The sequence below is a fragment of the Perna viridis genome, chromosome 13 (genome assembly GCF_037379345.1).
Source record: "Perna viridis isolate PV_CMFRI_1.1 ecotype Kerala chromosome 13, ASM3737934v1, whole genome shotgun sequence".
Taxonomy (NCBI): Eukaryota; Metazoa; Mollusca; class Bivalvia; order Mytilida; family Mytilidae; genus Perna; species Perna viridis.
Genome location: NC_142457.1, coordinates 12,945,748 through 12,962,075, shown reverse-complemented (window position 1 = coordinate 12,962,075; position 16,328 = coordinate 12,945,748). Strand labels below are relative to the sequence as shown.

The following is a 16,328-nucleotide window of genomic DNA, read 5'->3' as shown; positions in this document are numbered from 1 at the left end:
GGAGGTAAACCTAGGGTAAGGGACATAACTCATGGAATCAGTGATATGTTTGTATCATATTCAATTTCACCAAAGCCTCTCCAGCTTTCATTGGAAGAAGAATAAAATGAATCCAAGTTAATTAGATGCTTACATAAGATTGATGTAAATGCTGAGTACAAATGTTCCAATGATTTTTAAGAGTTGTGTCCCTTACCCTAGGTCTACCTCCTTAAATTGGATTCCAAGTGCAATGTTATGGTTATTATACAGTCACTGTGGCAGAAATGGGGACTTGGGGTCTGCATCCTTCTCAGTAACCCACATAGGCTTTAAGGTAGAGAAATACCACAACACAGTTTAAATGGACCTATTGACCAGTCTTAAAAACTCTTTGTCTTGTGTCCTGTATAGGAAGGGTGGACAGGGGACGGTCACAGAGGGGTTCAGGGGTGGAAATCTATGGGTGAAGGGGTGGGGAACGTGGGTGAAGAGGCGGGGAACGATGGTGGGGGGAACTGGAGGAGAAAAATACAGGGAAACAGGGATTATGGTTGGGAACAATATATATAACGGAGTAAAATGAAAGGTGTTGGGAAACGTTGGCCAGGAGGGTAGGAGGGGGTGGTTTAGGGGAAGGGAGTGAAGGGAGTAAACCTTCAAAATTAGCCCCCAATTCTTAAAGGCATATAACACCGTTTCTCACAACTTAAGCAAAAACAAACATGTCCTATAAACCTTCAATTTCTGTAGCGCAATGGATTCAATGAACAACTACCACATATACATGAAAAGTGATGTATTTCACATACAAAATCAGAACAAAACAATACAATGAAAGTCTGAATAGCTTTGGAGACAATAAATAAATGATGATGGCTATATGTATCACAGTTGGAATGGTCATCGAACCTTCTTCACCTGAAAATACAATGGAAAGAATCAGATACCAATCAAAATGTCCATTAGTTAGTCATAACCTTTCTAGGATTTCATGGTTTACAGAACCACAATTATGAAATAAAGTATAATATGGTATGGCCTAAAAAATTCACAAAGTAGTTCTTAGCCAATTGTAAATTGTTACACTTTTTAAAATTGGCAAAATATTTTGAACATTTATAATCATAACCTAATAAAAAATCAAAATTAAAATCGCCAAAGTTATGCACCAGCCATTTTTATACTGGGGGGGGGGGGGGGCGAGATAAAATTATTCCAAATTTGAGCAAGAGAATTTTCTTTCTCATGTATAGTGATTAACCCTACTACAAAGGTGTACCATCATAAAGTAATCTAAATTTATAAATTATTATGATTTTAAGATGCTGAAATATCCAATCGACTTATGAATAGTTATTTTCAAAAGGCAGGCATATCAAACACACATGTATGCCAGTTACCACTTTGACTACCAAATCCAATATCTGTAAGAACTGAATATTTTTTTTTGGCTCATGATTTAAAAAAAAAAATTAATTTAAAAAAAAAACACTTCATGCACACATCGTTACGCCCATTACCAAATAGAAATCAAAATTAAAAACAAAATCCCATTAACTTCACTTCAAAAGCAATCTGTATTCTTTCTGTCTTCTTAGTATCTCCATTCACAACCAGTGTAACTTGTATTTGAAATTTAAGTTCCTATATTTAAAAAAAGGCCTAACTCATGATTAGATCTACACCATAATAAACTTTGACCTGTTTCTGTATTTTATGGTATATGTATAAAACAATTGTATTCATGTTCAGAAAAGTTTTTTAGCATATGATTTAGAAAATGTATACATTATATGTAATGCAGGATCTTTACATTTGGGCTCATACTCCCTGTAAGTGTTCTATTATCTCTAAGTTATAGACAAAGAGTATATAGAACAATGATGGGGATTATGAGACCACATTCCCTTTGAGTATCCTTTATAACAATTATATTTTAATGGAGTACATGTATCTTTTGAATTTCCTATATGAATCACATCAGTAACATCTATTACAAAAGTCGTTTATGACCTAAAACATTTGAAAAAACAACACTCTTTTCCTTAAATTTCACACATTTTTAATCAAAAAGATGTTGAAAACAAACATAGTTATAATTTGTCATTTTAACTCCATTTTCATAAAATAAAAAAATAAATAAAAATTCCTAATCATATCCCCTGTCATCCTTACCTAGTAAATTTCACTCCATTAGAATATACCGGTATATTGATATGATCCTCTACATATTCTCTAAATTATTGTCCATTGAAGTATAACAAAGAACCTTTAAGTACTAGTCCATATAAAATTCAGGCACTGCCTATGGTAGAGGTGATTCATGGTGTAGAAAAACCATGGAACAAACCATGCCTTTTTGGTCTACATATGCTATATTTCCATGTGACAACAGCCCTTTTTGTATTTAGATTTTTTTTTGGGTACTTTTGAGAAAACTAAACTTTAATCTCCCAATAAAATCAACCAAATCAAACCAAATCAAGAAAGATAACTCCTGCCAAGTGCTAGTTCCACGTACAATCGATATAAATTTTATCTCAAAAGCGCAACATCCAAATGAAAAACTATAACTGATTATGTGATTTATAACTGTTTCTGAACAACAAATACATGTTTAAGTAAATTTAATGGGTTTTTGACATGCATGAATCACTTCCTGTCTGATTTTTATAAAGACTGATGCTAAGGAAACCTATGCTGGACATTAGGCAGCCTGATATATTGCTTCATCTATTCATAAAATAAATATGAGAAAGTTACAAGTTTAAAGTATGAATAAAAGAATATTCTAAAAGCTGTTAAAAAGCACAATAAATTATCATTCTAACAAATTATATAATAATAATGAAAAAAATGTTAGTTTTTCTTCACAGAAAAAATGCAACATATTTTTATCAAACCTTTACAAACACAAAGTAACAAATGGAAAAATTTTATTAAAAAATAATGTTTCTAGATAATATTTCACAAATCTAGAATTGTTAGTCATATTAAGAAATGAAACAGAAGTGTTTATGTCAATAACTCTGAAACTTCATACCATCCTGCTAATTACAGTGGTTGAGAGAGAGGGGGTGTGAATAACAATTTTTTTATGCACATTTTGCCTGACATAATTATGTCTTCCATTTGCACAACTTTTGGAACAACGCATTTACACATTTTTTTTTCATAAATTGGGTAAAAGTAATGCCACTCTCCAAACCTAAATTCTATTAGTTTGGTAAGTCCAAATACATTGCTTATCAATGTCTTAAAAGAAAGAAATACTGAAAGCAGTACTGAGTTAACGTATTATTTAGACAATTAAAACACATATGTTGCACTTTTTTTCAGTGTACACATCTAAATACCAAATTATAATAAAAATACAAATATACAATATTTGGATATTCTCAGATACCTGAAAGGGCAGTGTTGACCTTTGTTTCTTTAAGTTCTTCACCTTTCAATTATACATGTTTTATGCAAATATCAGTATTTATTGAAAGTAACACCTGTCTTACCTCTGAAGAATCTGGACTTAAACATCCCCTTTCAATTACATTATGCAAATATAAGTCCTTATTTATCTGAATAATCCTGACTTTGTCTAAAGTAAAGATTAATAGGATAATTTATTGGAAGGAGTGAATATACAAAATATTATCATGAGTGCCAAAGGACGCTAGATTTAATGAGTGTTCAGAACTTGTTCGTGGCATGTGTGGTCATATTTTGGTTATTCACGATAACCAATTGACTATCCTATTTATTATATAGATTTCCTCCATTATTCGTTGCTATTTTCAACATAAGTTTCAACTCTTGTGAATCACCGATTGATATTAAAGTTGTGAGGTTTTGGCAGGAAAAAATCTGAGAGTGAAATTACCAAATTTATTTTACAGTGTGAATTATTGAAATTTATCACACTGGGAACATTTAATAAAACACTGCTATCTATTTAACAATTCTAATCATAAGATTCTTCATGCATATAGCCGTTTTTGATTGGTCGAGAACGTCATTTCTACAAAGTTCATACATGCATGAACTTAGACAGATCGTTCATACATGTGCATGCATGAAAGCCAGTCAACTGGAAACCAATATGGCGGCTGTGTAGTTTGAAAGAGGGTGGCAACGAACTAAACAGCATAATATAGCAGTAAGAATAGTTTATTACATGCACATTAGTTTACTGGTCAAGTTTGTTGACAGAGAGTAATTTTCAGCTTAGGAAAAGAAACTTATAATGGAGTCTGACTGAACCCTTGAAAAAACCGTGTTGTTCTTTCTTATTCTATTTCCTTAATAATCATTTTCCTGTTGAATTGTTTACATCTCGTACTTTTCAATGCCAACTATCACTTCGTCAATGCCGCCTTCACTCTCGTGAAGACCATTATGTGTAAATATGTGTGCAAGGGAATGCATGTGTATTGAAGCGTTAACATAAACACAGTGTATCAGTATAACCGGCTGAGGCTCTCAGAGGGTAACTTTGACTGTCAGATAGAATTAAAAGGATTGAACAGATATTTTCGGTCACTCATGCATGTATGAATGGATCTCTCCACTCCCAAACATTACCTTCGGCCTTTCATGTATGGTTTGGGAGTGGAGAGATCCGTTCATACAAGCATGACTGACCGAAAATAGCTGTGCAATCCTATAATAAACTTTTGTTCCATTTTATATCATTATCTCATTCACTTTTCATTCTGTTGTTGGATTACTTAAAATGTGTAAAAACAAAAACCATATACTTCCCTCCTCTCCCAAAAAACATAACCCATATACTCCCCTCCCCTCCAATAACATAACCCAAAAACATAACCCATATACTCCCTTCCCCTGCAAAGAACATAACTCATATACTCCCCTTCCTTCCAAAAAACATAACCCATATACTCCCCTCCCTCCCAAAAAACATAACCCATATACTCCCTTCCCCTCCAAAAACATAACCCATATACTTCCTTCCAAAAACATAACACATATAATCCCCTCCCTTTCAAAAAAAAAACGTAGGTCTTATTTTGTAACAAATAGAACCAGTACAAAGAAATAAGTACAATTCTGTGTAAGAATCGGGCAAAAGGTGGCACATCACAATCTCAGTTTGGTCTTCATTGCCTAAAATATATTCAATACATCTAGAAACCAACCAAAAAGCTGTTTAAATTTGCCCTGAAGCATCTATGACATAGACATTTTTTGACTGCTTACATAAGGAAAAAGTGCTGGAAAATTTTCCTGCCATTTTTCCATAGTGCATTTAAACTAAATTTGACTAATCAATTTCTTAAAACAGCAAATTTTACACACACTTTGATGGTTGTTTCAGGAGGTCATGAGGTATAAATGCTTGGATGATGTCATGAAATCTCTGCATTTTTTTTCATGTGCCACACCTTATACACATGTTGCCTTATTCTTAAACAGAGAAGTACTTGATTGTGAAGAATCTTTTTACATTGTTCACGACAAGACATAATGATTAAAAGAGGTGCTTTTTTGCTTTTCATTTTGATTTTAAGGCTATTAAAAAAGGACAAGGAAATATAATGAGAAATAAGAAATCACTATATTTGGCCTAATTGATAAATCAAATCTTATAACATGCTAGAAATTGGCATCCCTAAATTGAACAAAATAAAAAAAACCCTGAGAAATATCAAAAAAAACAAAATGTTAAGAAACTAAATTGGAATTTCAACTCTCTACTGATACATAAAAATTCTTCATAGTCTACAAGCAGAAATTCTAATCAGAAAATATTACAATTATCTCCCCTGAATTTCCATATTTTTTTACCAAAACCAAGACAAAATGTCACTATTATATATCAATGAGTCAATAATAGCACACACCATGCAGATATCATGAAAAAATTGGAAACAAAATTACCTTTACAATAAAAGCTTCACAGCATTCTGCTGTAAACATATCTAATGTTAATGCTGTGGAAATGTGAGTGTCTTTCTTCATGGCCTGAAAAATCAAAATTATTCTTTATCTACCAGTGCAAAAGTTCAAAATGCTACCTGCAAAGCAAGCTAGTTTTCATGTACAATTTGACAATCAATTAACAACTTGAAAAAAGTTTTCCTTCACAGAGGATAGAAATACATTGAAAATAAATTTAAGAAAACCAGAATATATGAATAAAAATTCTAAAAATAAATGCAAAGAGTTCCTTCACCTATATTTTATAGTACAAAACACTCGGCAAAGCTAAAAAAAAATTCATTAATCCATTCTCAAGTTAACATCGGGAATCCGTAGGGGGAAGGACAGACACCCAACTTTTTCGATGGTATCACAAAACACTTCACCACTTCATGTGGCAGGGTATGGAATTAAACTTCAAAGATCTGATTACCTTATCTAATGCATAAAACAGTCCATCTGGTCCTAAATTGTAACCTGCTTCAACAATCCTATGAAGAGGAAAACAAAAGTTATTTTAGTAGGGGATGCAAACAAGTAAAAAGCAGAAATGGGGTAAGTCTCATAAATATATTATTTTCTAGAAGTTCAGATATGTATCATTTTAATAAGACATTGATTTTCAATTTATTGAATAATTTGGTCCTCCATTGTGGCAAGGTATACCTCATTTTTTTTGCTTCTTCAATCACTACTGGGACATACAGAATTGGTTTCTGATTTCTTTTTCAACACATTTATTAAAAGAAATATTAATTTTAAGATTTTAATCCTAATAATTTCATTTACGCTAGTGTAATCACTAACTACTCTGATTTCCTTGAAGGCCATATTTATCTGTGTAACAGACTCCTGAATCTGGGATATGATGAAATGCTTGGATTAGTTAGTGTTTTGTTATTTTATTGTTACTTGTATCTACATACATACTGCAGTTTCTTATCATCTCTATGTACTTATCACTAAAATATGCTAATTTCATTGGATAATCATCTTTATACTTGATATTTCATGAGTAGAAGAAACCCATCTTCAAAATATTTTTACAGGACACCCCCACAACTAAACAAGCTACTTATTGATCACTGTGCCTATTTTCTATGCATGTCTAATATATTATTGAGATAAAATAAGAGAAACATATGAAGTGTGATTAAGAATTGAATGTTTCATTTTTTATGATAGCGTGCTTCATTGAAACTGTGCTATTGGTCAACACTTTTACACCCCAATGAAACATCAAAAATGAAATATTCAATTCTTCAATGAATTTTTTTAATATGGCTAGTTATACTTTGCCTGCCTAAAATTCAGGTCCTAACCACTGTATATATTTAACTTACTTGCCTGCCTAATTCTAAGATCCTTAGCAATATTGACTTACTTGCGTGCATCTGTTTTATTACTGGCTAAGGATGACTTGAGTTGTTCTATCACAGCTTCACATAGAGCTTTGTCACATTTCCCAGACTTTGTAAAGTCTAACGAATTGAACAAATATTCTACAAGTTTCAGGTAGTCTGTAAAGAGAAGATAACAGTAAGTTTTATCAAACTTCCCAGACTTGCTAAAGAGTTACTTTACACGTACTGATCCGAGAGTAGATCTCACTGTTTTCAAGGCAGAAACAATTCTTGCCAATCTGCTCACCAGAATTTTATTCCTCAATGAAAATGATTGTATAACAGCACATTTTTGAGAGCAAAATTCAGCAGCCTGTTAAACATTGTTTTCTTAAGTAGCAGTCTTTGTAAGAATCATGCAAATTCTTTTAAATGTGATGCACCTCAAAAAAAGGCTACATATTTTTAATTTTTGTCTTTAAGTCATTTCATAAGTCTATATGATGAAATGTTTAGTTTAGTTATTTTGTTATTAAGTCTGTTTAGTTATTCATTTCAATCTGTCTGATCTTAGAAGACAATCCATGAAGAAAATCCAACAGTTTCTACTGTTTTGTAGTGTGATTTACAGAGTTACATCCCTTAATATTGAATTCTACAGTGCATTCCATATATTTTTTACCTCAGAAGGGTTATATCAAAAGCCACATATTACTTTCTCTTTACTATGACATTTTAAACAAAATATCAAAAATAAAAATATATAGAATTTCCAACCATGAATCACATTTTGCATGATTCTTGGCTGGAGTGCTACTTAAATTTTAGGTATGTCATTGTTTCACAGGAATGTAAGAAAAATCAATTGGTGAGAATTACTTGGTACTGGGTGAGAACTACTCCTTGACCAGTACTCTGCAGGTTTCAGGTAGCATGTAAAGAAAATTGATTACAATGGTGGTGTAAATTAGGGTACATGTACATAACAGTTCAAATATGTTAATAGTAATACATGTACAGGTTCTATCAATGACAAAACACATAAATCTCATACTGCTATTTTAACGGTTGAAAACAACTGAACTGCCTTAAAGGTTACATTGTCTTTTTCAGCCATATTGTCATAGTTTAATGAGTGTAACAAGTACATATGTACTCTAACTAGTACCTGGAAGGTCAGCTTACAGAGGGTTTGTAGGTTAACTTAATACCTCTAAAAAACAATACCAATATACTAGCAATGCCATTATGGTCAGTGACTAAATGAATAAATGTATACTGTAACAGGGACACAAACAGGAATTTTTTGAAAGGGGGAGGTTTTCAATCCAATAATTCATAAAAGTGGGAACAGGTTTCAGGCTATCATATGCTCATTTTTACCCACATTTGCACAAAATTAATGAATCTTCCCATCAAAAAGGGGGGGTCTAGATCACTACCAGTGTAGTAAAATACATTGTAGGCTAAACAGTTGAAATCAGTTTGTTGAAAATGATGCAAGAGCAGATCCAGAAACTCTGAAATCTGGACCTATTGACTGGCCTTGATGGTGGGTAAGTCACTCTAGTATTTTACAGTTTCTTTTTTATTCCTTAAAAGTGAAATTGCCTTTTCTTACTGTGTAGTCACTCACTGCTCATATTTGTACACATTGTTCATCCCTAAAAAAAATCATGGGTCAAAATGGAGAGTGGAAAGTTCAGTATTTAAGAGGACTACATACATACATACCTTCAAGAACACAACATGTGAATACACCAGATTTAAATACATCATAAGGTATGGCTTCATGATCTAAACATTCTATCTTCCTCAGAAGTTTGGTCATTACTATTGTTGGGAAATCTCTGAAATACATAATATAGAACAAGTTTAATAGTGTCTTAAATACCTGCAATCTCCATGTCATGATACATTGTAAACCATAATTTTTTTACCATGTTTTATGAATTTTGTCATGTTTGTTACTACCTAAGATAATGGTCTTAAATCCTATCCATAAAACTAGCATAGATTTGTTGTGCATAGTGTGAGTGGAATCAATTTATTTGTAAAGTTGGATAAAAATATTTTGCACCTATCTACTTAACAATTAATTTTGATAATGTCCTTCCTAATGAAAACTTTACGATACATCCCATTGCTATCATCTTTAACTAAATACCAAGCTGACACAGTCTTTAAAACTGAAGTTAAAGAGAAAGGGTTATTCTTTTAGTTAATTTAGAATAGTTTTCTTTTCCTCTTTTGTTTTAACCCAAGACTAAATTTTAAGCAATTCTGATGATGATGCATTCGCCCAGTTGTTAGTGGAGTCAACATTGCCCATTTACTTCTGCTGCTAAGTACGTATTGTTTTGGTTGTTTTATGTTCTTAATTGTGTTTGTCTGTTTTCCATGTCTAATCTTTGTCCCTGGATAACATTCTTTTGGTTTCCACTAGAGTCTTAGTTCCCTTTTTACTCTTATTATCTTAATACTTATTTCACATTTAATAAGCATAATACCTTATGACAGTTAAGCTTGAATATTGAGAGTTTTAACACAGTCAATATAATGGCATAGAAAATCAAAATGACTGAAAAACATCGGTGAACTGGTAATTTTTGTTAACTTTATGTGTTGAAGTCATGGTGGTTACTCAGCTATATACATTGTAATATTGCTTAAACCAACCTCATAATTGTGCTTTAGATATTTCGAATGAAACTAAAAATATATACATGAAAATTAATATTTCATGATTCTGACTTAGATGTAATATGTCTAAAACACTGTTAGCTTTCTTGCTTTTTTTTAAAGTTCACAATTCTGATAAGATATTGTTATATTTGTGCTTACATGAGATAACTAGAACAACTAGCAAAGCTCACTTGTTGATACCCCCCACTTTCCTCTCAGAAACCATATAGGATACCCCAAAAGTTAAACATTCAGACGGAAAAACAAAAAAAGGAGATGCACAATGGCATTATTTAGTAGAGAATCTGTAAAAAGTTTCATCAAATTCCATTCAGCTGTTTCAGAGGAGTTGAGAATTAGGACAGGGGACAGACTGACTGACAAATGTATGGACAGACACAATGATCACTATGTATCTCCCACAAAGCAGGAGGTATAAATATGAAAAAAAAAAAGATTTATTAAGCTATATTTTAACTACATGTACATGTATCTTACCTACACAAGGCTCTCATTAGTTCATTGTATACAGAGCCATTGACACCATACAACTTCTTTGCACCTAATTATAATAAACATTCATACAAATTATTCTACAAGTATATAAGATAATTTCAATGTGCATTTTTATTAATCCTTAGTGCTACATGTATCTGTGAATTAAAAGATAAAAAAACTTATTTCAACATTATTTGTGTAATCCATGAGCAAAATTAACAAAGACTGTAAAATAACTATTTGGACAATCAATGGTAATTTGTTAATTCTCTGGGCTTTTTAATTAAAAATCCAAGAAGAATTTGGGTGGAGGAAGGAGATTTATTGTTTTTCGTTTAATTGGTTAGGCAATAAAATGGCATTTGAAAACGATAAAAGCACTAAAAGTGCATGAAGTGCTAGGGAGAGAATAAAAATGAAAAATCACATGTAGCTGACCTTGAATACAGATGTTAAGATACAATCTCAAAAGCTAGGTACATGTAAGTGTCATGTTTAGCAATTATCTGTATACAATGTGGACTTGAATGAATTTCATAAAATACAATGTATAAGCTATTCAAGTTAACATTTTCTTCTGCTTCTACAGTAAGTGAGGTCCACAATATTAAAAGAGTGATATAACTTCTCTTACAACACATTTACTATAAGTCTGAAGCAATGTGCCATAGTGACAATGCTTTTTTATTTGTTTAATAGTTAGTTAAGCAGGACTGACATTGAACTGTGAAACACATGCATACATGTACATATATTTTATATTTATAAATATATTGTGTATACAATATACATGTACATATAACTTACAACCAGAAAGTAGTTCTGATGGTTTTGTAGGACCTCAAATGAAACAATCAATAATATCAATACCAGGGGCAGGGTTCAAAATTCAGGGTCATCCTGTCGTCAAATGCTACCTTAAGCCAATCCACATGACTTTATATTTTCATAAAATACTGCAGTGCTTACTGAGAGCTTTTAATCTCTTGCTTATGGGTAAATTCATACTTTTTTAGCTTCAAACCCTAGAAACCTACCAAACTAATGTAACAGAAAACCATATTTTAAGTAACTGTCTTTGTAAGGATCATGCAAAATCTGAAAAATGTGATACACACCAAAAAAGGCTACATATTTTTGAAATTAATTTGTTTTATGGGTTTATACTATGAAATGTTTGATTATTCATTCAAATCTGCCTGCTCTTAGGAGATAATCAACATTGAAATCCAAGATTCTATTGTATTTGGGTGTCATTTACAGAGTTATCTCCCTTAATTTTGAAATTTAAAGTGCATTATATTTAATTTTTATCTCCTAAGAACACGGGTCATATGAAAAACTGAATGTTAATTTCTGTTTACTATGTCGATTCAAACAAAATATCAAAAATTAAAATATGTAGGCTTTTTACCCAAGAATCACATTTTGTATGATTCTTAGCTGGAGTGCTACTTAAGATTTCATCAAAACTTATAAATACAAATTTAGCATTGAAACCAAAGAACTAGAGCAAATACCCAACAATGCTTTACATGTACCAGCAGAAAATGACATTTTTTTATTTTAAAATAGTATTAAAATGGGAACAAGCATTGCCCTTTTTGTCATGGGGAAAAGAATGCTCCAGGCATTAGTACATAATTTCTAAAACTTACAAATTTATAATTGTAAGAGAATTGAAAGTAAAGCAATTTTAGCTAAAAAAAGGAGATAATCTTTAATAATTACTTCTTTTTTAATCTGTTTTACTCATGATATTCTTTCCCTCAACATTCAATTTTGGCATTTGTCTTACCTGTATTTTTCTTGTCTCAAATTACAATAACATTTCATTGAATGGCTTAAACATATGCTACCAAGTACTGAACATATAAATCACAAATCAATAAATGATTAAATATATATATTTGAAACAAAAAACCCAAAACATCAACTTCATAAAATGGGGAACAGATAACTTAAATAAAATACAAATGTCATGAACTTAAATACAAAAGTCTTGAAATTACTCAAGCTTTCATAAAACCCTGAACAAAAAATTATCAAACACAATTACATGTAATATGACATAGCAATGGATAGAAATGTCAAAATATCAACATGTCATTGTTAGTATACTTTTAAATGTAAATATACATGTATTATACTATCACTGAATATCATCAACGGCAATAACCCTAAAACAAAATATTCATACAAAGGAATAACGAATTTTAAGTTTACTTATTAATTAGACATTGCACATTAGGAATTGAACAGGAAGAAGGCATATTTAGCCAAAGACACAATTCACTAATAATTACTTACTGGTACAAAAGTTTCGGGATCAGGAGAAAAGCTCCCCAGACAAAAGCCCCCAACCCACCCCCTGGATAAAAGCCCCTCCCCCCAGGCCAAAAGCCCCCCATCAGAAATTATTTTATCAATTATGAATAATATTTCTATTAATACAGAAAGTGTAAAATCTGAAATTTAATTTCTTTACAACTTATACTACATGGACGGATATAAAAATATATAAATACTGTAACTGTAAAATTTAAATATTTATTTTGTTTTGAAATTTGATTTTAATCAAGTTTTAAAGTTTAGATGAATGGTATAATGGATTAGTTATAATGTATTTTGGCCTTTGACCTTTTCATGATGTTCATAATTGTTTATTCAACTATGATAACAAATTTCAATTAGTTTGAAATTGAAGTCAATCAGGAAGTAATTAATTGAAACTATTTAATTTTTTTGTTCTCATTTTTGATAGAAGTGAAAAGAACAAAAATTAATGTATTGTTTTACATTAACATTAAGCTTGTAATAAGATGGGGGGCTTTCGTCTGGGGGGGGGGGGCTTTTATCCAGAGGGCTTTTGTCTGGGGGCTTTAGTTTGGAAGGGGGCGGGGGCTTATGTCCTAGACCCTAAAGTTTCAGTTTAATCTTGTTTTAATAATTATTAAGATTGAGGACATGTTACTGAAGGCCTATTACAATTTTAAGTTTTCAGATTTTTTGAGAGAGGATAGGGGTATGTTTCATCAAAATGATGTTTAACAAATACATCTTGAAATAAACTTACATTTTGATTTTTGTAAGGTTTCATATGCCATTCGAACATTGATCTCAAACACAGGTCTACTATGGTGTGTCATAATGATTAATTGGCGAGCTCTGGCAACTAAACTAGTCTGTTCTTCTAAAGAATCAAAGCTAGAAACACAAAAAAAAGTCTAAGCATCATTGTATCTCCATAAAAAAAAAACATAAGTATTTACAATAAGTGATACATACATTATTTTTTTACAGTAAAGTTGCTGGCTATTTAACTAATTCCTTATTTCCATTTTCTTCTATACAGGCATGTTTTGCAAGAGTAATCAAGGGCACCAAGGTTCTAGTGGAAATCAAACTAAAGCAATCCAGGGACAAAGACCAAACATGGAAAACAGACATACACAAAAAAGAACATTTAAAGTGACTAAAATAATACATAGTAAGTAAAAAAAACAAATGAGCAACTCGTACTCCACTAAAAACTGGGAGCATGGACCAGGTGCACCGGTAGGGTAAGTATCGGATAATTTGATACTTGATAACCTTATTATTATCATGATTGTTGCCATAATGATTAATTATCAATACTAACATTAAAACATAAAAAAAAAAACTACATGGTGAACTTTTTTGAAAATTTGTCAATTGATTTGCATATGAATAGTCCATATAATATCAGTTTTGTATGAAAATTGAATTTTAAATATTTTGCGAAATAGAGGTTTTTATATAAGCCAATAGCCGAAAATTACCCCCCTTTTTTCTTATTTTGGTAAATTAAGAGCCTAGTATCTCTTCTACAAAATGGAAAGAATGAAATTCGATATTAAATCAGATATATTCATCCTTTTAATGTGTCATTGACTTAATATTCAGTTATTTATTTAAACATATTGTCAAAATGATCCTAAAATATCAGATTCAGTAGTAAAAAATAGCAATATTTTAGTCTTCACTGTTCAAAATCTTCATGGTGAATTTTCTCAAAAAATTGACAAATGATGCACCACAGTTAGTGTAATATCATGTACAAATTTAAAGAAAATTGAATTATGGGAAAATTTTGGGGGCATCCCAGGTCTACTATCTTAAACGTATGCTGGGAGCATTTGTATAAATACACGATACCAGTGTTCGTTTATCATTTTTGTACTTTGATTACATTTGTATTTCCTCGATTCAACTGTCAACTCTGAGAGTGTTCGTTTATCTTGCGTTTAAACGCATGATAGGAGTGTTCATTTAAACTCACGATAGGATCATTCATTTAAACGCACATTAGAACCGTTTATCGTGTGTTTGGTGAGAGTTTAGGTATCGTGTGTGCGAGAAATAAGGTTTCCAACAGGTGAATTTACATCACTTGTGAGGTCACAAGTGAAATGCTGGACTAAAGTTTGAACAGACTACACGCTTTGTGATTGGGGTTGGGGTACCTATAGACTTATGGTTCTTCAGAAGTACCTTAGGTTTCACTTGTCTCATATCGATATACATGTACTTAATACATCAAATCACAATTCTGTTATCTGTGGTTCATGTTTGCATCATGATATTTTTTAATTACAATATACATGTACATTGTTATGCACTACTAAATATTTAACTTACTATTCTGCAAGAAATGCTATAGGATCTTCTGGTCTGTTGGCTATTATTTTCCCAAGGACATCTCTCATCATGTTACCCACATTACTTCTGTCTAAAATTTAACATGAAAACAATAACAAAATTAAGAAGATGTGCTACAATGTATTTACCATTGTATAATTTTCTCCAACCCTAAGGCAGTGATATAAAAGGTATGTGACTTTCATCTAACAGTCAAAAAATAAATTTCTGAGAAAGGTTTCCAGAGCACTATTTTACATGTACAACTGTCTTTATTATCTAACAAGAATTAGTTATAATCACAGTTAAATTGCAATATATATACATGTAGCATTTAAAATAAGTACACAAAATATTGGTACAAAATATGTGAACTGTTTATATGCTTTTATCAGCTACATGTTGGTTACATGTGTACATGTAGCTCAGAATGACTTTTCACAATAAATTAATGGCACTGCAAGCAACTCTACAGTAACAGGATAACATGTATGTATCAGGGGTTTGATAGAGATCATGGAGACCAAGTTGCACAGGGTACCATACTTTTGGTGTGTGAGACATTGACTTGTGTAGAAGGTGGTCACAAGTAAGGATCTAGCCTGAAAAGTTTTAAGACTAAGTTAAGTGGAGGAAATTTGTGATCGTCTTGGGATTTGCCAATGGTTGGCTGTCACAGTAGATAACATGTGCTCTGATTTCCCAGTGACACAAAAGAAAATGGAGGGCAAGATAAACACATGTAGCCAATTCTGTTTGGCTGCACAAAAACAAAATAATTCTTTAGCTCTGACAGTGCCAGTTGGTACTGTTGTATCTGCAAAACGTAGCTCTAACTTTTTTTTTTGTATTTTCTTAACGTTAGATCGCAAAATCAATAAAAAAAGATCAAGAGCTATAGTACTGTTGTAGAACTGACTATTTTGTAACATGCAATTCAGAGGCCCATAACTCGCAATATACAATGATCGAATTTGGTTGTTGCTTTCTAATTGGTAATTGGTTTACCAAGAAACTGTCTGTCCGATTCTTGTGGTCTGTCATCTGCAGAATTCGGTTTCCTCTTGTCAGCCATTTGTAAACAAACTGATCCGATTCAGTGGTATGCTTGCACAATATTCGGGAAATCACATCTCCTGTTTTTCTTCCAGCAAATGCAGATTTAAATATGAATCAACGCACTTCATATATTTTCATTATATAAAGTTATTAATTATA

At 31.7% G+C, this 16,328-nt stretch overlaps 1 protein-coding gene across 4 annotated transcripts; it reads right to left on the bottom strand.

Moving 5' to 3' along the window:
- Window positions 1-763: 763 nt before the first annotated feature.
- On the bottom strand, window positions 764-16,285 carry LOC148599631 (tubulin polyglutamylase complex subunit 1-like). 4 transcript variants are annotated; one of them, XM_088558625.1, is made up of 11 exons: window positions 16,119-16,280; window positions 15,111-15,201; window positions 13,525-13,655; window positions 11,256-11,288; window positions 10,449-10,512; window positions 9,000-9,115; window positions 7,307-7,442; window positions 6,356-6,413; window positions 5,881-5,964; window positions 3,389-3,430; window positions 764-900 (listed from the first exon to the last, which is right to left on the bottom strand). In XM_088558625.1, exons 1-11 carry the CDS (start codon window positions 16,183-16,185, stop codon window positions 883-885), a joined length of 840 nt encoding a protein of 279 aa, XP_088414751.1. In that variant the 5' UTR covers window positions 16,186-16,280; the 3' UTR covers window positions 764-882. The 4 variants fall into 4 exon arrangements, with proteins under 4 accessions (XP_088414751.1, XP_088414754.1, XP_088414753.1 ...); XM_088558628.1 differs by lacking the exon at window positions 3,389-3,430 and having other exon boundaries at window positions 16,119-16,273; XM_088558627.1 differs by lacking the exon at window positions 11,256-11,288 and having other exon boundaries at window positions 16,119-16,270.
- Between the last annotated feature and the right edge of the window lie 43 nt (window positions 16,286-16,328).

Bases quoted from the DNA above. Each gene is read 5' to 3' on its own strand.
- LOC148599631 (XM_088558625.1), bottom strand. From the start codon at position 16,185: ATGGCTGACAAGAGGAAACCGAATTCTGCAGATGACAGACCACAAGAA. The intron at 13,656-15,110 runs GTAAGTTAAATA...TTGTGTTTCTAG, and splicing joins ATAGCATTTCTTGCAGAATA to CTTTGATTCTTTAGAAGAAC. The intron at 11,289-13,524 runs GTAAGTTTATTT...GTTTCATTTGAG, and splicing joins AACCTTACAAAAATCAAAAT to GTCCTACAAAACCATCAGAA.